The sequence below is a fragment of the Cucumis sativus genome, chromosome 2, assembly GCF_000004075.3.
Source record: "Cucumis sativus cultivar 9930 chromosome 2, Cucumber_9930_V3, whole genome shotgun sequence".
NCBI lineage: Eukaryota > Viridiplantae > Streptophyta > Magnoliopsida > Cucurbitales > Cucurbitaceae > Cucumis > Cucumis sativus.
In genome coordinates, this window is record NC_026656.2 from 23,890,448 (window position 1) to 23,914,854 (window position 24,407).

Sequence of the window (24,407 nt, forward strand, 5' to 3'; positions counted from 1 at the left end):
TTGGGTCAAATCCAAATACTCTTAACTCAAAATATATATTTGGGTAACAGTAATAGATCACTATTTGAATATTTGAATAATAATAATTAATAATATAGTAATATTTTTAAAAGAAATTTACAAATATAGCAAAACTATCTTTGATAGACTTGTATTGTTGATATACTCGTATGATCTATCAGTGGTAGATAAATGTTTACAATATGACCTATCGATGATACACTTCTATCATTGATAAAAAAATTTGACAAATTTTGCTATATTTGTAAATTTTTTAAAAGGTTGTAATATACTTAATTATTTTGAATACAATTACTAAATTTTCAACTGCCCTCTATATTTCAATAAAATGTCAATTTTATGTAGTATTTTGAATCGAGAAAATTAAAATTGTCCCCACTTTCATTGATTTTAGTTCTAGTCAGTTGGGTTTAATTTTTAAGACTTAAAGCCACACAATCTTATAGTTGTGAGAGTAGGGGCACAGTTACTATGCTCCAACTTAATATGTTTAAAATAAAGCATTATTTAATATATATTATAATATGAAACTTTAAAATTAATACAAAATTCAAATGTGAGAGGGGACATGTGTCTGTTGGCCCCTATATAAATCCATATAATTCCGTCGGTGAGAGAGAATATGTGACTCATTGAAAGGGAGAGATTAGACTGTGAGATTTAGTGGTGTTTAGGACGAGTAGTATTCAAGATTATAATAATCACGACCTTCCTTGGTATTTGATCACTTTATTTGTTTTTCAATGTATTTGTTCGACATAGCAAAATTTTTAAATAAAGATTTGAAATTATATTATTTGATAGGCTATATTTGTTATATTTACAGTTATACATCAATTATTCGCCCTCGTATCATCCCATACTAATTTCTTTAAAACTTAATCTAATTAAAGTGCTAGTTCTTTGAGGGAAATTGTAGTCCAAACCATAAACTTCTAAACTAAACCAAAAATAAAATAAATAATATTTTTACAAACATCAAACCAAACCAGTCGGTTTGAACCGGTTCAGCTCAATTAATCGGTTTAGCTCGACCCTTAATTGACATTACTAATAAGCATAATTATTTATGACTGCTAATTAGCAGCGATATATACCAATATTAGTTTACCTAATATGTTTGATATGATGTACCTAAGTTGATAAACCATTTGAATAAGAATGCTGGGAAAACAATTCCATTACCTGATTAGTTCAGAGTTTTATAAAGAGGAATTTAACTATTAACTAATTGAGCTTATATTCTTTGGTGTGATATATATATATATATATGTAAAATACAAATCCAAAACACATGTATTCTCTCCACAAATAAATCTTCAGTCACAAAAATCATACAACATTCCAATTCTTATAAACATCATGTCATATACTTCTACTTGACCACCTCCCAAATGTGCACGCCATCAAACTTCTTCCAGCCAGCAGTCCCAACGTTGTCTTCAAAATCGTCAATCGACCATCCCCGGCGACTGGAGCTCCAACCCCTGTCTCCATCAGCCTCGGCTCCAGGACAGCAACTTCCCCAGCACTCCCCGCATCGCTACTACTCGCATCCAAGTGATCAATCTCCTCAACATCCCAATTAACACTCAATGATGTCCTCTTCTCCACAAGCCACTCCTTGATCTCACCAGTCACCCCTTTGCATTTCTTCACCTTAATCTTAGCTAAATTGGGACATCCCCAAGCCAGTGATTCAATTCCAATATTTGAAATTGGACATCCTTTGATGCAAAGTTTCTTCAACGACTTGCATTTTGCTGCAATGCAGGCAATCTCTTCATCCCCAACTCTACTCCCACACAAAGCCAATCTCTCCAAATTCACACAGTTTGAAGCCAACAATGATAGAGATAAACAAGTTGGGTTTACCCCAATTAGAACAAGCTCTTGTAAATCTACGCATTGTTTAGCTATGGCCATCAGCCCTTCATCTCCTATTCTATTAATTCTCCACCCATCAATATGAAGTTTCCTGATCTTTTTACAATATTCGGCAATACGAGCAAGGCCAAAATTTGAACAATCCCATACTTTGATAAGATGCAATATCTCTAAATCTAAACAGTTAGAAATGGCTGAAACTCCACAGTCACTCACCTGGATCCTCTCAATGTGAACTTCTATCAAACTAGCCATAGCATTTCCATGGCCAAACAATTGGAAGAGGTCATCCCAATTCCCTTGGCAGCGAATGATCTTCAGAGCTTTCAGATTTTTAGAACCCATGATCAGAGGAATTAAGCTCAACCCATCAACAAGATCCTTCAGCAGAATGGATTTCAGAGACGTCGCTGCTGCGCCGGGCACGATTGGCTCGGTACCGGCGATGACGCCACGGAGACCCTTCAAGGACAATTCCTCCAAAGTGCTGCAGTGCTTGAGGAGAGCATTTATGGAATTCCCCCCCAACGCACATGTACTACAAGAGAATTTCTTCAAGGTTTTGCAATTGGAAGCAAAAGCGGCAATACCCAAATCCGTGAGTTGAAATCTGCCGGAGAGCTTGATCCGGGTCAGATTCCGGCAACGGATTGAGACGAGAATCAAAGCATCGTCGTTGATTCGAGAGATTTTCCGGTTGCATCGAAGAGAAAGCTTCTTCACGGAGTCGAATCGAGTAAAGAGAGATGGAAGAAATGGGAGAATCTCATCCTGAGCATTGAGAGACAAACGGTGACGGCTCTGACCCTCCACTTGAAACCACCGCTTACAAACCAACGAACAACTTTTCCGGTCACCGGAGTTGAGGAATCGGAAAATGGAGGCCAAACATTCATCAGGAAGAGAAAAAGTAAAGTCCACAAAATCCAACAAACCCTCATCGTTTTGCTCCGTCGAAGGAAGAGCCAAAGGGGAAGAGAAACCACCAATTTGAGAACCCGGCGGCCATTGTTGGAGGCAATTGAGGTCCGGAGAGGTTCCAGCAGAAGAATAAAACTGACCCATCAGAGAGAAGGGTTGGTAAACCCTGAAAAACGAGAAAACTACCACAGAATTGGAGAAGATAAAAAGGGAAAGTCGAGTTTTTGGTTATGTGGGAAAGGGAAAAATATAAAGGGGAAAGAGGGGTTAGATTGAGAGAGAATTCGCGGTGCCGACGCCCCGTCAAAAGGGAATGCGTGTCATCTCGCCTTCGATTCAGCGGCGAGGTGCAAAAGTCACAAACAAAAACAATGGAAGTGAGGATGATGACCAGACCAATTTAAAAAAAGGAAGAAAAGAAAAGGGAGTAAAGTAAGAAGTAAGAACCAAGGACTTGGTCTTGCAAAGACGCCATTGCTTACTTGGACCATTAACATATGAAATAAAAATAATAACTTTGTGAATCTTCCCAAGAATTGATTTGTCTTCCATTTTCTCATATATGTTATGTGTCTACAACACAAACCATTGAATTATGTTGCTATTTTATATTAAGCTTCCACGTACTCTATTCTCATTCTTGTTTTCAAATCTACATGTATTATTGGTGTTTTTTTTAATGAATAAATAGTTCACATCATACACTACAAAGACTTTTGGAACTTTAAAATGATAAATTTCTTAAAATAATATCAAAGATAAGTGGTAGAGGAGTGTTGGAATAACGGTTATGTAGGGAGAGAGAACCAATATTGATACCAACGGAGGAAAGCATTGGAAAAGGTAAATGTTCTAACACTTTACTATTGCATTTGTTTATTGAATCCCTCCCTATATAGGGAAGAGATAGCCTATGTTCGGTATTTCATGTTCTAATAAATTCTGAAAATAGTACAAAAGTGTTGACAATCATCCTTTCCGGTAACACTTCACTTTGAGTATATTTTTTTTAATCTAAACTTTCATAATTAGCTAGAACTCAAATATTATAAAAAACGTACTAATTTAATTACATGAATGCAATAGTAGTAATAGAGTATCTTTTAGAGGCATTGTCTAGTTAACCTTGAGCCAACATGTTATATGACTTTTTTTTTCGGGATACATTCCCCTAATGTAATATATATCTATGTTTTTATGTGCTTATGTGCAGCACTAAAAGTTATAAAAACTGTAACTAAAAAGTGGATTTAGTTTTGAGGAAAATTGGTTATGCTTTGAGGAATTTGAAAAGATTATTAAAAATTAGAATCAACTCAGAGAAGGAAATCCAAACAAATCAACACAAAGAAAGCTGCCTTAACTTGTGATCCATAATGATTGCAGCTGAAAGAGAGATTGTTGAGAAACACTTTGAGGAGGATGAGATGTAATGGAAATAAAAATTGTAGGAAAGACTGTATAAATTAAATTATGGGAAGACAAAAATACAAAATGATCCCATCTTCGTCCGACCCAACACAGAGACTCATTAAGACTGCTTGCTAATTACAAGATGAAGATGGAAATGGCAATTTGGTGGACATGGAAGAGTAATTCAGTGTTCAAATAGCTCTAAAATACTTTGGAAACCTCATTGATCCAGATCAAGAGATAAGAAGAACTAGTTCTTCACTCAAAGCTCATCAAAACTTAAAAAACAAAGTGATCAAACTTATTTTAATATTTTTGACATGCAACCTAAATCAAAAATTATAAAAAATATATGTGGTGATGAGACTTTATCATCTACTAAAGGATTGATAGAAAAACCATAAAATTTAAATTATCAAAAAAACTTCTTTAAATAACTAAAGGCAAGACTTAAATAGTCTCTTGATAAAACTCAATGTACTGTAAAAAAACTGAATGAACCCTACTTAAATGTTGGGGTGTGGCGGGACTTGATCGGGTTGAGTTGTACTAAAATATTCTGAATATGGATAGTGGAGTTGGGGATCTTAATTATACTACAATTGTTCTTAATCCCCAAAGGAAACTATCAAACATCAATAGGGAATTTTTGTCCTATTATTTTTTGCTAACGCTTTGGCCAACTGACCGAAGGGTGTTATGGATTGAATAATCTCTCCATACCAATAAGCAAGCAGAAAAAAATGCGGTGCTTTGGCTTGAAATTAGCTAGATATGAACAAGACTTATGATAAGGTGGAAGGGAGCTCTGTTGAGTATGTGATAACAGAAAAGATGAAGATGGGTTGTTGCTAGTGTTGGATTCAACTGATCGTGCAGTGCGTTGAGACAATCTTCTCATACGTTCTCTTAAATTGGATTGGTGAACAACAATTTCGTCCATTTCCACGTCTGCAATAGGGGATCCTCTTTTGCCCTATTTATTCCTTATTTGCTCATAAAAAGCCTTTTAGATTTCTTCTAAACGTTTTTTCAGGTTTGTAAGTCAACTTTCATAGTTCCTCCTGCTATTTTTTTTTCAGATGATAGTCTTTTGGTCTTTTGAGCGAAGGAGTCTATGTGGTAAGTGATTAAAGAGTTCCAAGAGATGTATGAGCAGAGACTTTAGGCCTAACTATAAATCTAAGTAAGTTTATATTGTTCATGACCAACAAAATTATATATAACCATAACATAAAATATTGGTCAAAAAATTTGAAAGTATAATCTGTTATCTCTTGGAGTAAGTATCATGTTTACGTGGATATTAAAAATAGGTGATGACTATAAGTGATGTGATGTTAAATTGATCAGGTCTATTATTGCAAGTATATGTTGTCACAAATTGTACTCTAGGGTGTATTCCAAATACTCTATGATCCAACGGACTAATAAACAACTCAATTCTTTTTAATTAGCACAACACTTTCAATGCAAACCAAGTATACTGGGTAGAAATGGATGAATTTTTATTAGTTGATTTCTAAGAATAAAGGTAAATATATATGTGAAAATTGGGATTAGATGTAAAGTTTTGATCCATAGTGTCACATCCAGCTCTGCAACGCGTTCTTAACCTCGTGATGCAGCACGTGAACTCAACTTTGAGCAGCTCCGACACTTCAAATGAAATGTCAGAACGCTCTCAACTTAAGTCCTTGAACTTTAGCTTGATCGCTTAGCTCCAACTCAAATCTAACCCAACTTAATACTTAATTATTAGACAATAAAAAACATACACAACACATGATATCAACCAACTCTTTTATTACTTAAAAGTAATTGTTCCAAAATATACATGTTACACACTTCATTAAGTACATGAACTATAAAAATAATGCTTAGGACACCTTGTGAAGCTTGATAGACTCCACTTAGAACCCAATGGCTTGCTCGGCTTAACCTGTGTAGTACCTTGGCCTTACTTTTTTTCACTTTGGACTTAAACACCAGGCTAACTAAGGGGAAAGGAAACTTAGAAGTATTGGTCACTTTTACTTGATAGATCATTTCGCCCTGCAATCCTTTTCTATATGATTATCTTTACTCATTATGTGCGCATAGTATGTAGCTCATTAATAGAAATAAAACTAATGATTTACTCCTAAACATAGCATACAATCATCAAACATAAAGTTTTAGCTTGAAACATAAAACACACAAGCTTTCTTTGTAAAATTTACTTTTGATTAACATTAATGTGAAATACAACGTTACAATATAACATGAAACTTTAGAAGGAAAAGCTTTTCTAAAAGCAATTCAACTTTAGAAAAATCACTCGCAACTAATTTTCCTTCTTCAGAATGCATAATCACCCAAAAACTTTCTTCTCGCCTTGTGTTTATTCTTTTTAGCAGAGTAACTCTAAGAATTTTAGCATAACATTCCTTTCTACTGTGATTTCACCCCTACTTATACTACTCCAAAATCATAAGACATTCTTAATTTTCCTTTAAGCTTGTCCACTCCTGCTGGAAGGATTACATATGTAAGCTTATTGAACTTTCTAGACCATGCTTACCTTTTAACCCTTGTATGTGGCCCATTAATTGAGAACAATTAAGAAATTTTTCACAATTTTCCTAACTCACTTCATTATGCGTTGACCCTGAAAATGCCTACTTTATCTTGCTCGCAATCTCCATCATCTCGCGTCGCCTTGTTCCAGCGCCAACCACTACTCAGAATGCCTTCTTCAAAAACACTTTCTTCTCAAGCACACCTTCAAAATCCTTCAATCACATTTCTTACTTCCAAAGTCACCCTTCCAATTCAAGCTCAGGTCTCACACATAGACAATTTAATTACCTTAAGCTAAGCTAAGTGACTGAATCTCAATCGCATCACATGATATGAATAATGAACAACTTCTATTTTAGCTTGTTACAGAAGTTCTTTTAGGAGACTAAGTAGCCAATCATATATCTCTATAAATAAATGAATCTTCTCTAAGTCGTATGATGTGTCTTATGTTTAAGGTCATGGATAGCTCCTTATCAAGAGAGCTATATTTCTCGGTAAAATCATGTTAGTTCTAGGTATTTAATGCTTTATCTTAGTGTCTTGACAAGTAAACAAATAATTGACACCTCCAAGCGGTTTAGGATACTTTCAATATTAAAATAGAAGAGTTAGTAAGCAAACAACACAACAAGGATTAAGCCTTAACTAGGAATCGTTTGGGAGAAGGTACTACTATAAAATTGGCATTACTTTACGCTTAAAAACTGTAAAGTATCTGTTTACTTGACGTTTTTCAATGCATCAAGTAATCCAATGTCAAGAATAAGAGGGTTTTACTTGACCGTTTTTAAGCGTCAAGTAAAATTATACTTGACAGTTTATACTTGGGGGTAAGGATTATGATAGGATGTGTGTAGGAGAAGGGTTATGGAGGAACTGGTATGATAAGATGTGTTTGGAATGAGAATTATGTAAGTAGTGTTATGAAATTTATTTATTTTTTATTTTTCAAAATTCATATTATAAATCCAATATACAAATTTTGTATACTTAATTTACCAATTCATCCTAATTTTCGTAAAACAATTTGTCTTATTTTATTTCAATATGATGTTCATTTTCAACTTGTTTTAAGTAGTTGTTACGTGTCAATAATTTTTTTTAATTCATATTCTAAATTCAAAACACAAATTTTGTATATTTAATTTACCAAATCATCCTAGGTTTCGTAAAATAATTTGGGATCTTTTTTAAAAATAATGTAAAATTTGAAACATATATAAAAAATAGGGTGGGTGCAAAACTATTTTTAAAAATAGGTGATTTGAGGTGCCCGTACACGACTTCCATGCAATGGACCCCACATATTCTATTTTTTCCATATTTTTATATTTATACTACACTGAGTCCCACATTTTTTTATTTTCTCATTATTTATATATGTGGGTCCCACACATTTCACTTTTTTCATTACTTATATATACATACCCACATATAATATAATATATATATATATTAAACATTCAAATTCTAAAAATATCTTTCTTTATTAAATTAATTTATTTTTTTATTTTTTTTCTTTATATATATATAAATATCACAATCTTCAATTTTTCTTATTAAATTCATTTTTCTAATTTAATTTAATTCTTTCTTAATCAAAATTATACATATATTTTTTTTCCAATTTTCAATTTTTAAAAAAAAATCCCATATATTAACAAAACATGTTATTGAAAATATATGTTTCAAATTTTACATTATTTTAAAAATAGATTCAATAATTTGTCTTAATTTATTTAACTACGGTGTTCATTTTCAACATTTTTTTAAGTATACATTACATTTCAATAAAGTGGTTTTTGTGAATGTAATGTGACATGCAACCTGTAAACATGTAAATAAGTGCAAATAACAATTGAAAATACGAAGTACGGAAAACAGAAAATAACAATCAAGATTTTTATCAATTCTAGTTTTGTTTTCTAGAGGAAAATTACAATAAATCTAGTTTTAGGTTTCTCTTCCGTTCATTTTCATCTACTTTTAAAATATTAACTTTAATTTTTATTCCTTTTAACAATGATTTATATACTTTCAAAATATTTATTTTAGTTCTTCTACAACAATTATTGGATAAAAAATTCACGAGCCTACTATGTAATAAAATATTTGTTATGTTAATTTAACCGAACTTAATTTAATAACCAAAATAACATTATGAAAGTGAGAATTAAATATAGAAAAACCACTTTTAAATAATAGGTTTGTTGAAATTACAACCCCACTAATTTTTAATTTAATCAAATAGTCCTTATAGTTTGCTAATTTTTGTAATCAATTTATGGTAGTTTGTTAAAATTGAATCATTTTTTTTTATTGAATTAACATCCCTCAGATATTTAAGTTAATTAACAAAATACAATGAGGTTGTGATGATATTAAAATTTTAATTTCACAAATATATTGATATAAATTCTAACATAGAGTTGATTGAAAGTAATTAAATTAAAATTTTAATTGTGTAATCACAATAAATTACCTTAATTCAAGAGTAAAGAAAGAAATGAAAATCTTACTTAATAATGTAGTTGTACTAAATTCATAACTTAAAAACAAACTGTGTTTTTAAAAGTAAAGAAGATTAAAATTAACAAAACTTATAAGTATAGAAATTATAAATGAGAAGAAAAATTGAATTAAATATTATTTAAACTTTTATGGGACGTTAATTATAAATGAGGAAGGGTTGAAAAAGGATCAATGGTAAAACTAGGGTTATGATAACCCTTTTTCCAAATGCGGGTTGGATTATATAACCCAATCCTTCCCCCAAACACCCCTTTAGAATTTTGGAGGTAGCACCACAACACTCGTCCAGCGCCTGACTGGAGCTCCATGATGCTTTCACTGCGACGTTGCAGTACTCCTACATTTCCAATTTACACGCTCAACGCTCTGCTTCGACAAGGTGTCAAGCGCTACGACGCTCTAATAATCCTTAGGTCTTGACGCGGTTAGATGAACATGTTAGGTGTGGATTCAATATAGCATGTTTGGCTATTGAGCTGTTAGGACAATTGGTCAGAGTTGTGATCAATTGAGCTACACATATACAAGTATTAATCACTTGAAATTAAACACTTCAAGTTCCACTTATCCATATATAAGCTAGAACATTCCTAATTAGGGATATTTATCGTATAAATTCGTTGCATTTTACTTTTATGCTTCATCTCCCTTACTTTCCATACCAAACACCCATATCGACCACACTTTAATTAATTAAGGACAAGCATAATTGAACTCACCTTTTATGCATCCTTGTAGATCGACCCTCCACTTGCATTACTTGTACATTTTAGTAGTAGTAGCATTTAGTTTTGGTGAATTATAAATTTTATTTTATCAGTAGATGTTTACAAAATGACAGTAAAGTCTGCACGTGTTTGAGACGACGTAGAGAAATCGACATCCAAAAAAAAGTTGATTTTAAAATAAAACAAAAATGAACCACCACCAATCTTTTTTACGGTTTGACTCGACGTAGAAATAAAGTAAATAATTTTAAAATAAAATCAATAAAAGAAATGGTCGAGGAAAAACTAAAGTTGATTTTGGGAGTCATTGGTGTATGAGGAAGGCGTTAGCACCTCAATACCAGTTTGAAAAACAACCACCAAGTCTTATATCTTGAATTAAAATCATTATTTAAATAAAGTTCATTTTAAAAAATAAATTTTTTGAAAATGTATTATTTCATAAATTTTTTAAACATTGATTAAATCATTTTTTCTTGAGATCAAATCTCGAACTCACGTATATATTCACCTCTGGCCTTAATAATCTCAAAATAGTAAATTTTCATATATTGTTAGTTTTCATGGTAAAATGCTATTTAAGAACAACCGTATAAATTAGTAAAATGATTGAATATGAAACTTACTAAATTATAGATTTGATTTTGTACATTTGAAAAACAAACCAACCATGATTTAAAGAAAAATTTTCTAAATTGAGTTTTATGAAATATTTACAAATTTACTTTAAAAGAAGATTAAAATTATTTAAAAAAATTAAAAACTTTAATAAATTTTAGTTAGAAATCAAATAAGAGAGTTAATGACCAATATAATATAATAAGCAACATATAAAAATTGCAACATAACAAATTAACTAAATAAGAAAAATTTATAAAAAGTGTTCGGATCGATTTCGAACTCTGAAAGAATGGACTTCCTCCCCTCAAAAATCTAAAAGTGACAGACTTCTAGATATTTCTAGATTTTGTCGTCGGAATGTTTAGAACAGTGAAAAGAAAAAAATAACTTTAAAAAATCAAACTACTACTTGGTAACTACGATGTAATGCGGATATATTCAAATTACACCACAGTATGTTGCAAAATAAAATGCTAAAGGAAACATGCATACATACATATATTCTTTAATTTAGCTTTTTTTAATTAAATTTATCGAGAGTAGCAATTACTCAATTGCTCTCATGATCAAATTCTTGGAATAGGAAAAGATCTATATAACGGAAGCTAGATCTATTTATGATTGATTCAAAACTTTTATTTTATATCTTTGTTTTATGCAATTTACTTCCTTCCACGACAATTCCTTACAAACCCCATTCTTGGTTTCTTCGACTATGATTCTTTTAATCAAGAAACAAACATGGTTTGATGTGTTCAACTCGATCTTACTAATAAAGATTAGTGCTTGTAATAGATTTGGTATAATCATTTGATCATAACGAATGCGACAAAAATCCATCCAACCACCAATTGGATGAAAATGAAAGTTGTTTAATAGAGCTAATAAATCTATACTTATTCCCTGCATATCACAAAATATCATTTGATATAAAGTATACTACCTTTCATATCATTTGAATGATAAAAGTTGACGATCTTCTCAATATATTCTTTAGTAGATGAACTATTATTTTAAAGAAAAATAATCCAATATGTTATTTATTTATTCATATTCCCAACTTGGTATGAGTTCATGTGACATTCAAAATCTTGACCAATACATGTATAAAACAAATATTCTTTGCTGTCACAAGTATATATAATAGTATAAATTAAGACTAAATCATAGATGTATATTATATAGATATGTGTGTGTGTACCTAAAAAAGAGAGAAAACTCAAAATAAAAAATATGTATAATAATTCATCTAAACTAGACATTTTCGTACCTTTAACAAAAACAGGTTACATGTTGAAATCTTTAATTTAGTTAAAACCCATTTAATAAAATAGTATAATAAATGATATATATCTCTTTCTTGGGTAAATTTAAGAAAGTAAATTAGGAATCAACAATAGAAATGGTAAATTAGAAGAAAACAAAAAAAAAAAGAAATGTAGAACGAAAAGTCAACCGAATATGATATGCAAATATTGGCATTGCTTCTTATTAACTTATTCTCTAGTCTCTACAATTATTATTATGATTTGTTTTTCATTTGCCGTAGTTGAGACGATTGGTAAAGTCTAATATTTTGACCTAATCATAGTCCAATGTCCCATCTTTTAAGCTATGCTTTTATGCTATTTCCCCCAACATACATATTCTCATTCAAAATTTGAAATTATTTCACTTCTTCCTCTTCTTATCATTATTATTCATTATAACCTATTTTGACTCTTTGTCTCACTATCTATATATGTGTGTTAGTTTGACTCTAGAGATACGTAATTAGAGATATACGCTTCTTTTTTTTCTAGATCACTAGTTTTTAACACAAAGTAGCGTAGTTGGTAGATAAGTGTCTTTAGCATATCTAATTTATCAAATGTGGGGTCAACCTCAACTTCAACCTCATCCTCATCCTCGATTGTGGCTAAGTTAGGTTAATTTGAATCTTGGTATGAACTTCCCTTTTACCATACTTAATTATTGGGACATAAGGTATAATGTTGTGTCTTGAGTTCAACCATTTTTTTTATCGAATAGTTTGAAAACTCCATATAAAGTGAATATTATGTCCTCTTAATTATTGGGCGATGTTAGGTTTGTTCATTGTAAGCGTGATTATTATTATTATTTTGTTATATTAGTTGCACAAGTGCACACCTTCAAGTTATAGTATAGTTAAAATAGTTGGTTCAAAAAATTTATAAACATAATTTAAAAGAAAACAATAAATAGTGTTGATTTAAGAAAATTCATTTAGTAAAAACACCATTGGGTTTTGATTTCGTTCAACAAAGTTGTGGAGGCAAAAGATTTACCAACAATGTTTAAATCCATCGAACTCTAAAGATAACTTAGCCACTTATGATGTGTCATGGAAGAGAAACTCTAAACATGATGGAGTGAAGTATAGAAGAAAAGAAAGACTTAGTCATTGAACTTGATCCATCTTCGACATGTGTCCACGTTTTCTTCCAATTAATTTTCTTTCAACCTCTAGAGAAAGCTCTATATAATCTTTCACAAATTGATTGAAAATCGATGTGCAACCTCTTTTATATAAACAAACATTTATCAAAATTACGTAGGATTCATATTTCTAATACGATAAGTAAAAGATAAAAAATTTAATTTAAGTTGATTACCAAAAGTAAATAAAAGAAAATCTAAAATATAATGTTGAAAAGAATGGAAAAAAAGAAAGAAACAAGTAGTCACTCATCTACAATGCCCAGCCAGACCAAGAATTATGGCTAAATTATGACATCAATTTTCATGCCTTTGCCTTAGTTGGCCACTTTTCATCAACTTTGACTCATTCTCTTGCCCCACCTCAAACTTCAACCTATTCAACTCATATTTGTTCCTCTTAAATTAGTCTATTCTAATTCAAATGTTCGATTTTTTATAAATAAACGTAATAAAGCATCAAAGAACATAAATTATCAATAAAACTAACAAAAATTCAAGTCTAAGAACACACATTTTTAGTACATTTCACCCACTTTTTGGCGTGTGTTGTTTTTGTTTTGATCAAAGATCGCTCTCTATAAGGAGGCCTATTTGTTCTCTAGTAATTTTGGTTGGGTATTCTCTACTTTGAAATGAGCATTATTGGAGTTTATGAATTGAAAGAGTTAGACTTTTTGTGTGGTTTGTGATGTGGTAAAACAGTCCTAAATAATTCATATGATTTAATAAGAGATAGGTGTTATGTTTAAGAGTTATTAAGAAGTAAATTAAAATTATAAATGATTGTATGTGAATATAAATACATGAAAGTATTTAGAAAGGGTGTTGTGTTTGAATGTATATTATTTGAGTTAGAATAAAAGTGGATACGAAAACCATAATTTAAAAGAAGAAAAAGGATGAATAGAGGGAGAGGGGCCCATGAGTGATGAGGAAGGAGAACATTGGTCAATGAGAAGACCACACAGAGAGGATCAATCAATCAATTGTTGCTTTTAAGACCTTCAGTTTTCTTCTTTTCTTTTTGTTTATATTAATAACCTCCTTCTTCTTCTTCTTCTTCTTCTCTTCAATTGAATGATTCAATCTCCCTTTTCACCTTCTTCTTCTTCTTCCTAATTCAATGGCGGTGGAGCTCCTCTCCGGCTTCACCAACGCTCCTCAACTCTCCTCCCGATCCCCTATGGACCAAGACTCCGCCGTTCAAGAAGCCGCCTCCGGTCTCGACACCCTCAAAAAGCTCGTCACATTACTCTCTCATTCTCCCCCTTCTAATCTCGACTCCGATTGCCAAGCCGTCGCCAACGCCGCTGTCTCCCACTTCCGCAAGGCCATATCTCTCCTCGGCCGCTCCTCTAGGACCGGCCATGCCCGATTCCGCCGTGCCCCTTTAGATTCCTCTAAAATCTATAACGCTACCCCCATTCAACAAATCCCTCCCCCCTCCCTTGACCGCCTCGACTCCGCCACCACCATCAATTTCTCCTACTCCACTGCTCCTACTTCCTCCTTCTTAACCTCCCTTCCTGCTTCCGATTCAGAAATTAAGCTCCAGCATCAACCCTCTTCCTCTTCTTTTCAGATTACTGATCTTTCCAGAGTTTCCTCTGTTGTCTCTAAGCCTTCTTCTGGTCTCAAGAGAAAGTGCGGTTCTGAGAATTTGGGCTCTGGGAAATGCGCCGGATCTTCTGGTGGTCGTTGCCACTGCTCTAAGAAAAGGTAACAACTACCACTTAAACCCCTTCAAAATTTTCTTCGTTTTACTAATTTTCTTTCACGATTTATATTCTGAATCTTAGTGTGTAACGTAACGATTTAGTTCTTGTAATTTCAAGTTGGGTAAGATCTAAATCTCTGTCTGCTACTGATGTAGTTCACAATCTATCTGCCAATTGAAACTATAGGCGTAAATTAGTATCAACCGTTACTTGAATTGGGAATATGGAGGATTGAAATTAGTACTTAGTTCAATGTTAATTGGAAAGGAAATGATGTTTATTAACTGATCTGATACTATTATGTTCCAAGTATTTCTCTCATCTTTTTCAATGGATATGGACTAAAATAAACAAATCCCATGTGTTTGTTTGTTGAATTGAATAGCAGAAAATTGAGGTTGAAAAGGGTGGTAAGAGTACCAGCAATAAGTTCAAAGAACGCTGATATTCCTCCAGATGATTATTCGTGGAGGAAGTACGGGCAAAAGCCGATTAAGGGTTCTCCATATCCAAGGTAAAGATCATAACCCAATCATCAAGATCACTCAAAGTTGTTAAAATCATCAAGTTTTTGGGGAGAATAATAATAGAAACTTTGTAATTTTGCAGAGGTTACTATAAGTGTAGCAGTTTACGAGGATGTCCGGCAAGAAAACACGTTGAGAGAGCGTCAGACGATCCATCTATGTTAATAGTAACGTACGAAGGCGATCATAATCACTCTCAATCAGTTGCAGAAGCTTCAAGTCTCATCCTTGAATCTTGGTGAAACACTAAAGTTTTGTGTTTTGTTTTGATTCATACAGAAAAAAGAAATAGGAATGGATGAATTTATATCATAGATCATTGTTCTTTTTTCTTCATGTATACAAATGTGGGAAACTCTGCGAAGAAAAAAGAATCGTTTGAGGGTTAGAGTTTTAGTAGGATATTTGAGAAGAAAAAGAAATGAAGAAGATAGTGAATTTGATTTGATTTGCTAAGTCCTGTTTCATTTTTTTCATTTGAGTTACATATAGATTACGTTTATGAATGTTTCTTTAATCTGAATACAAAAGACTTGAGAGATAGAACTAAAGGGTGGGTGAAGGATTTGGTCAATGGCTTTAAGAAACAAATTGGAACAAACTAATCGTACTGATTACGGTTGACTGTGTGAAGGGGAAAAGATGAAAGTGGGTTGGGCAGTTTTAAGAGAGAAATGAAAGGAATCTTGTTTTGTTTGGTAATGAAGAAATGGTTGGAGGTTTTCAATGGGAATGGTTGGATGTAAAAGAAGGTTGAAGAACACAGTAGAAATGGAGCAAAGTCAAAAATGGTGGGCAAGATTGAGAAAAATCTCAACTAGCTGAAAGGGCATGATTCTTTGTTTTTATATGACAACCCTACAACCCTCATAATGTAGTTAAATATTATCCCCCACCCATTGAATAAGTGATTGTCGCAAATATAATAATCAAATTCAAAGTATATACTATAAACACAACTATATAAAAGAATTTATAAAAATAGCAAAATTTTGATTTAGTTTCAACGTAGATTTTACTATATTTTTTTATTTCTTTTAAATATCCGTATATGGGGATGGAAAGTAAAATGTTGATAAGAACATGTAGAATGAAAGTGATGAATATATGATGGGCTGTGGAAATATGAAGGGATAGTTTACGAAATTTAACAAATTTGAATATTTGAATCTCAGATTTGATTAAGGAAAGTTACAAAATTGTATTGGCAAATGGTCAAATTGGTGCATGCATTTCAACTTTTTTTTCTAATTACAAAACTTTGACTTTGCCTGCTTACGTCCCTACCAATTTTTTCTTTAATTATTGTATTACTTTATTTTATTTTGACTACCAATCTGTCTTTGAAAACAACTATTTCTCTTTTTCTTTTTCTTTTTCTTTTTCTAAGAATAGACTTTAGCTTTTATAAAGTTAGAAGAAAATTATTGACTAGTTAAAAAAATATGTAATGTTATATGTTAATATGCTTATCTTTTAGTGAACTGTTGGGGCTTATTATATTGCATGCATCATTGTTATATATTATTATTGCTACAAAGTTTAGATAAATATGCAAAAATTAGTTGGAATAATTAAGGGTTAGGCAAAGACGAGGTGTATGTTGATGAAATGGTCAAAGGGTGTGGGTATTTTAGTTTTGTTGAATAATATGTATATGTGTGTGTCACACTTCCAATTATGATCATGCTAGAGTGTTTGTATATGGCATGTTGTTTTAATTGATTTTTTATTTTATCTTTTACTTACCACACACTTAAAATGTTTCTGCATGACTTAAATACTATATTTTCCTGTAATTGAATTGTTTTTCTTTTTGAAAAATACATGATTTAATTAATATATTTGTGAATTTGAGATATGTGTTCCTATCGATACAAACATTGATAATTTCAATGTATTCTTTATCATATGTTGGAATATGAAATAAACAATGAATAGAAATGGATACATATAGTTTTTGAGAGAAAAAGGAAGAAAGAGCTTCATACATATGGAGATGTTTGACTAAGTTGGATTTTGTAGGAGTTGTCATTGGAAGTAGTCTTCTCCAAAATGAGGGGTCGAAGTGAGTTGTTGGAGGTGATTATGGAAGAGAGTTATTGCAAGGTCCTGGTCGCGCACTGTCAACATGATGAAGGACCTACATAGGGATAATGTGTGAAGTGATTATGCGAAGAAAGGCCTCTACGAGAAGAGAGTTACACAGTGGACAATTGGGTAAGATTGAGCTACTTCATCTAAGAACAATGATATGACCCCGATGCCAATAGGTTGACGATTGATTGGACATTGTTGTCCAATCCGAGTTCAGGATAAAAGGATGACAGAGACATGTAGCATTTTAAGATTGAGTCACTTCTCACCGCCAGCTAGGGTAATCATTCGAAATGGAAAAAATCATCGTAAAGATCTATAAATAAAGGAATTCAAGTCATTTTGAAGTCACTTGTACCCTAAATTTGTTAAGAAAGAAATAGGGGGTGTCCAAGGATTCAAGACGTTGAACAAGCTCATTCCGGTAAGGATTCCGAGAAGTGAAGGGAAGACTCTTGGGCGAGGAAGTTAGGCTAAGGAGCTAGTTGGGTGTGACTGTGAGTAGTTTTTTACTTTCTTCCTAACTAATCAAATGATTTGATTGTATATTTTGTGTTTGGAAATTAAATTTTTGATATTGAGAATATTGTTACAATGTTATGTTTTGTTGTGATCTTATTCACTAGCTAAATTGAATTTGTGTTTTGAGTGCACTTGAATATATGTTTAATTCTTTGAAATTAGTGTAATTAGGATGATATTTGATCCAACTGTTTATGAAAATATGAAAGTCTACACGCATGTGAAACAAACAATAATTGCACTACCAAAATATATGTTATCTATAGATGACTAAATAAATAAATACAAATTCATTTCCTAAATCAATATAATTGAGTAAAAGAGAGATTCTGAAAAGCATTCATTACCTAATAAAGTTAAATTTTAATATTTCAAAACTAAAGCATACATCAACGTTCTATCACCAACTGAGGTAAATTTGTATCCCTAACTAACCACTAATCACTAATAACTCTCTTATGGACAGTTCTCAATAATGTAACTTGTCTAAATCAACCAAAATTGAGTGTTTGATAAACTCATGATGTGTTTGACATGTTACACTTGCTCAGACGACGTGGCCAAATCATTTGTATGAGTTTAGTGTTATGAGTTTCATTTGTATTGTTTTTAATCTTCTTTTTTTTTTTTAATTTTAAAACAAGTTAAATAATTCTTTTCAAGTTTTAAGAGAAGAGATGCATCCAAGATTAAAGATTGGTTTTAAGATAAAATGAGTGTAAATAGAAAAATATTTACAAAAATATAACAAAATTTTAGGTTCTCTTAATGATAGAAATTTGTTGAATAATAGATTTGGACCAATGAAATTAACAAGTCGTGAAAGTTCTTATCAATCTTGAGCTTACCATCTTATGAAAGATTAAAGACTCGAACGATTAAATCTTCCTTGAATTTCAGAAGACTGAAGCTCAAATTGATTTGTAACCATAACTTTCTAAAGATCGAAGAACAATAAGTTTTAAAAGTTTAATTTGTGTTGAAGAGAAAACTTAGTATATATTAGAGTGTGTTTGGGAGCGATAGTTAAAGTAGTGATTTTTTTATTTCTAAACAATCAAATTTTATTTGCGTGGAGGATACCTAGCATCAACAACATATAGTAATTTTTTTAAATAAATTATATAAATAGTGCAAAGTTTAATATGAAAAATTTCATTCGCTTACTAGGCATCAATTGCTCCTATGCAATTATGGCCAATATCGATCATCGCTTTTAATTTTACTCGGAGTTCTCTAAATTGTAGATTGTTTGGCTTAATTATGTTGTGAGACCCTAAAACACGTTTTGTCCTATGCGATGAGACCTAGGCAGAACAAGAAGGCTACGTGATAAAGGATGGTTAGTGGGAAGATGTAACGTGGCGAACTGCTTGGAGTTTAAGTTACTTCTCCAAGAAGTAGTAGCATAGTCTTGATGTTAGTAGGTCGGTGATTGATTTGACTTTTCCATCCAGTTCAAATCCAGGATAAGGATTTGGGAGAGATATATGGTGTCCTGTGATTGGATCCTTCTCTTTGTCCACAGAAGTCATCACTTCTACATGAAAAACTTCACGAGAGGGGCCTATAAATAGATGAAGCTTGACCATTTTGAAGTTGCTTCTACCCCGAGTTGAATTAAGAAGGAATTGAGGAGATCTCCAAAGTTTTCAAAATTCTCATAAACTTGAATATCGGCAAAGAAGTTGCAAGGAAGGGAGTTCTAGACGGGGGAACTGGACGAAGAAGCTAGCTGTTTGATTAAGTGTGAGTGGTTCTTCTTACAAGATGTTTTCAAAATGAAAATGATTTCTAAAATGTATTTGAATTTGTATATGATTTCATTTATGCTTTCCAATTCTTAAAAATGCATATGATTTATAAATGAATTAGACTTATTATGACGGGAATGATGTGACAAAATAATATGTATTTGAGAATGACATGAGATTTAAAATGAATGGAATGATGAAACAAGAAAGATCCTTTGTATCCTATGTGATGAGAATACCTCATATGTATGTGATATTTTATCCTTGTTGTGTGATATGAGGTAAGATGCTCTATTTTGGTTGTGTTCTAGAATAAAATGTCTTATTCATCTTGAGTAGGATGCATCATATATACTTGGTGGATGATCTGATATGAGATGTCATTTGCTTGTTGTGTGATCTGGTATCGAAAGACGTGTTATGTGTGATGAAATTGGTGAAATTAGTTAAATGCATTAAGATTACTGCACATAGTTGTAACTTGGCAAAATAGTGTTGTAAACAATTGAACTGAGAAAAAAAGGTGTAGAGATGGTTATGTTGTATGCAAAATTTGTATTACGAAGTTATATGAAATGGTACAAACAAATTTTAAATTTAAAATCACAAACTGTAGGGACCAAAATTTGAAGTTTAATGAAAGTTAAAGATTATTACATATTTGAAGGAAGAGGTTATAGATTTTATAAAGTGATGTATTTTCAATTACATACAAAATGTTATTTTAAAAAATTATAATGGGTGTTAATCATAGATTTAAAAACAAAATTTCATAAATAGAATTGGGATAGTCTCATGTGATAACATAAAACAAAATTGATGATTTAAAACTGAGTTTGGCAAGAAACAAAATGGTTGGAGGGAAATATATTTACGTGAAAAACCTAATCCATAAGGCATAAACCCCGAAAGAAATAGATTCCATTTGCACCCTAAAATCTCCTCTACCGGACCGGCGGCGGCGATGGGCTGCCTAACCATCCTCATCCTTAGGTTATGAGATCTCTTTCCAATTCTCATCTTCATCTCAAATATATATTCTCTCTCCCTAACTCTCTCATGGCTTCCTCTCTTATACAAACCCTTAAACCAGATTTAGCTCCTCAAGACCTAGACGACCTTCTCTGTTCCCCTTCACACAAACAGCCACAACACGAATCCTCCTCTCTTACCAATTCCACTTCCAATGACTCAACTCCTCTCTTGGGGTCGCCGACTGGATATTTGAGTCGCGAGTCGCGCATTGAACGAGCCTGGGCTCACTGGACCAAGCTCGGTCGCCCAAAGTTGATTGTAGCTCCCATGGTTGATAATTCGGAGTTGCCATTTCGTTTACTCTGCAGGAAATATGGTGCTGAGGCTGCTTATACGCCTATGCTCCATTCACGAATCTTTACCGAGAACGAGAAGTATCGGAACATGGAATTCACCACTTGTCAGGTATGTGACAATTTAAAGCCATTTTATTGTGTTAACAACTTAAATATTCTGTTTCATTTGGAATTCATGTATGTTTCCGGCTGCTTTTTGTGGATCGGTAGCTAATTGTAGGTTTTGGTCTTGGCTGTACTATTGTTTATGCTTATTTTTCATTGTTTTTCAATTTTTGAATGCTTTGTAGGAGGACCGTCCATTATTTGTTCAATTTTGTGCCAATGATCCCGATGTTCTGTTGGAGGCTGCTAGAAGAGTGGAGCCATATTGTGATTACGTCGATCTTAACCTTGGGTACTCTCTATTACTCTAATTTGTACTTGGTTGATTAATTCGTATGGATGTTTGCATTCTTTATGGTCGTATGATCCAAATGCTGACTTCTTATAATTCTTGTCGGTGGTGGAGTGAGGATTTGTTCTCCAAAATACTTTATGTTTGTTAAGATTGTGGATTGTTCACCAAGTACATTTTGTCATTAAGAAGTAACAAAACAAAACTACAAAAGAAGGGAGCCCTCAGTAGGAGGATCTACAAAATACTTCTCCAATTAGAGAGCAGGAAAGGAAAGCTATAGTAATGAAAAAGAGGGGAGCATTTACGCCAAGTCACACAAACTAACTATTGTCCCAAAAATATCCTTAAAATTTTTTCTATTACGCTATTGGCAAATATCCTTAAAGAGCACTCACATAACGTTCCCGCAAGAAGCCTCGTTTCCTTTCTGAATGGATGACCCCTTGAACTTCAACTGTTTAAGCAATAAAGATCTTTGGATTCTCTGGTAGGACCATATGCTAAAAAACACCTTCATAATAGCCAGGAGATTCAAATACTTCATTCCCTAAGGAGGACACTATGTCTTGGACCATTTTAAACTTTATTATAAGTTGATGCATGTGCATGTAAAGGTATCCGAGAGAACTTGATATTGAGGAGTTTGAAAATCCTTGAGGATGTCATTTTGTCCCAGACAAAGGTATTTGGAAAATGGGGAAAATGGCGTCTTTTCTGAATGGTTCAGCTTTTCAAATAAGAAAAACTGAAAATATTCAGCCAGTGGTGAGCTTAGTCAAATTTGAACCAAATATACTCGAATCCGATCAAAGATTGAATAGTTTGCTAAGTAATGGAAGTGGTGCACCCGGTTAAAATTTTGCTTCCATATCCTAGAGGGCTTGAGTTCGATCCTCCGTCCTTGAGATTGGATCTTTTTAAAGACATTGGCGGCTTTCCTTCTGTTCAGCCAAATTTTTTCAGCACATCCCATTTGCAGTTCACAGGTTCTAAGCCCAACCCAACGCTGTGTGCCATTAACCAAATGGTGTACTGCTTCTAAACACTAAACCAACAGTTTGGTAGGTTTGGTTATTATGTGTGACAATTCAGTTCGTTTTTTAAATTTCTTCCTAGATTTAGCAATTTACTTTTTGATACTCTAAACTAACAAAAACAATCTAGGATAATCTGAGTTCACTTGCTTTCCAAATGTGTTGCATACCAAATATGTTGATTGTGTTCATATTTTTCACTTAAGGTTCCTGAACGTCAATTGAGCAGTCAAGTAATTTTGTGCAGGTGTCCTCAGCGTATTGCAAGGCGAGGAAATTATGGGGCTTTTTTAATGGATAACCTACCTCTTGTAAAAGCAATAGTAGAGAAACTGGCTTCCAATCTTCAAGTTCCTGTATCATGCAAAATCCGAATCTTCCCAAATCTACAGGATACAATTAATTATGCAAGAATGTTAGAGGATGCTGGATGCTCTCTTTTAGCTGTTCATGGCCGCACAAGAGATGAAAAAGATGGTAAAAAATTCCGAGCTAACTGGAGTGCCATTAGTGCGGTTAAAAACGCTGTACGAATTCCAGTTCTTGCCAATGGGAATATACGGCACATGGAAGATGTTAACGACTGTTTACAAGAGACGGGAGTTGAGGGTGTGCTCTCGGCAGAAACCCTTCTGGAGAACCCTGCACTTTTTGCTGGGTTTCGAACTGCTGAATGGATAGAGGGCCACGAAGAAAATACCCGGGATGGTAACCTGGATCAAGCGGATCTGCTTGTAGACTACTTGAAGCTTTGTGAAAAATACCCTGTCCCATGGAGAATGATCCGTTCGCATGTACACAAGTTATTGGGAGATTGGTTCAAGATTCATCCACACATTAGAGAAGACTTCAATGCACAATCGAAGCTCACCTTTGAATTTCTTTACAATATGGTGGAGCGGCTGAGAGAATTGCAGGTAAAAATGCCTCTTTATATCAAAGATTCTCATGCACTTGCAATTTCATCCAATGCTTGATTGATTCCACACATAATAATTGATAGGTTTATGGTCTTAACTTAAAGATTCTTTGAGGAAATTAGATTGATACTGTTGTTGTACCACTAATATTCACATAAAATTGTCTTTCTTCAATCAGCTTGAGCACACAGTGAAGAAAGAAAAGATTTTGTATTTATTCTTGCGAATTGTAGCCTTATTTGATTTAAATAGGTAAGAGAGATAAGAGAGTAAACATTACCTTTTGGCTTTGCCCACATTATCTATTCTACCATCTTGTTTACATTCTTCTAGAAACATTTTTCATTGTGTTCAAATGTTCATAGTGATTTGATGCGAGACTCTTGAAAATGTAATTCTTCGACATGTTTCATTTTAGTTCAACAAATGTTCGGGGTGGAGATTAAACTATTGACACCTTTGAAATAGTAATTGATATTTTATTTATGAAGCTATGCTTGGATTGATACTTATATTTCACATTGATCTTTGTATGATCGAACACTACTGGGTCAAACAATCTTCATCCTAATTGAATAAGAAAAGTAAAGATCGTACGCTATGCAACTTGATTCTTATGAACAGTTTATTTATCGCATGTTTGGAGTTTCTTTTGGACACTTTGGAGTGAGCACAATAGTCGACTTCTCAGAGACAGTCTGTTCTTTCGATAGATTTTTGGATTTTGTTTCTTGCACATGTTTTCAATTCCTGTGATTTCTGATCTTCCTTTTTGTTCCTCTATCTTATCCTTTTTATTTTCATTATCATAAGAGAGATTTCTTGTACTAATATATTCTCTCTTTTCGTTTCTATTTTTTTTTTTTAAAAAAAGATCACGGTTGGCCCATCTCTTCAAAGTTGTAGTTAAGTTGGCTCTGAACAGATTATGCTTGAACTTTGTAAGAGCAAGT

At 32.8% G+C, this 24,407-nt stretch overlaps 3 protein-coding genes across 4 annotated transcripts; 2 read left to right on the forward strand and 1 right to left on the reverse strand.

The window, feature by feature from the left end:
* Positions 1–1,236: 1,236 nt before the first annotated feature.
* Positions 1,237–3,315, reverse strand: LOC101203191 (F-box protein SKIP2). Its single transcript, XM_004151867.3, has one exon. The coding sequence runs from the start codon at positions 2,971–2,973 to the stop codon at positions 1,387–1,389; it is 1,587 nt and encodes a 528-aa protein (XP_004151915.1). The 5' UTR covers positions 2,974–3,315; the 3' UTR covers positions 1,237–1,386.
* A 10,871-nt stretch (positions 3,316–14,186) lies between these two features.
* On the forward strand, positions 14,187–15,870 carry WRKY14 (probable WRKY transcription factor 15-like). Of its 2 annotated transcripts, none has more exons than XM_011650265.2 (3): positions 14,187–14,870; positions 15,255–15,383; positions 15,479–15,870. In XM_011650265.2, the coding sequence occupies exons 1-3, from the start codon at positions 14,275–14,277 to the stop codon at positions 15,636–15,638; spliced, it is 885 nt and encodes a 294-aa protein (XP_011648567.1). In that variant the 5' UTR covers positions 14,187–14,274; the 3' UTR covers positions 15,639–15,870. The 2 variants fall into 2 exon arrangements, with proteins under 2 accessions (XP_011648567.1, NP_001267663.1); NM_001280734.1 differs by having other exon boundaries at positions 14,275–14,870; positions 15,258–15,383; positions 15,479–15,638.
* Positions 15,871–19,627: 3,757 nt separating this feature from the next.
* On the forward strand, positions 19,628–23,960 carry LOC101209488 (tRNA-dihydrouridine(16/17) synthase [NAD(P)(+)]-like). The gene is made up of 3 exons (XM_011651734.2): positions 19,628–21,209; positions 21,391–21,497; positions 22,782–23,960. Exons 1-3 carry the CDS (start codon positions 20,766–20,768, stop codon positions 23,509–23,511), a joined length of 1,281 nt encoding a protein of 426 aa, XP_011650036.1. The 5' UTR covers positions 19,628–20,765; the 3' UTR covers positions 23,512–23,960.
* Positions 23,961–24,407: the final 447 nt, after the last annotated feature.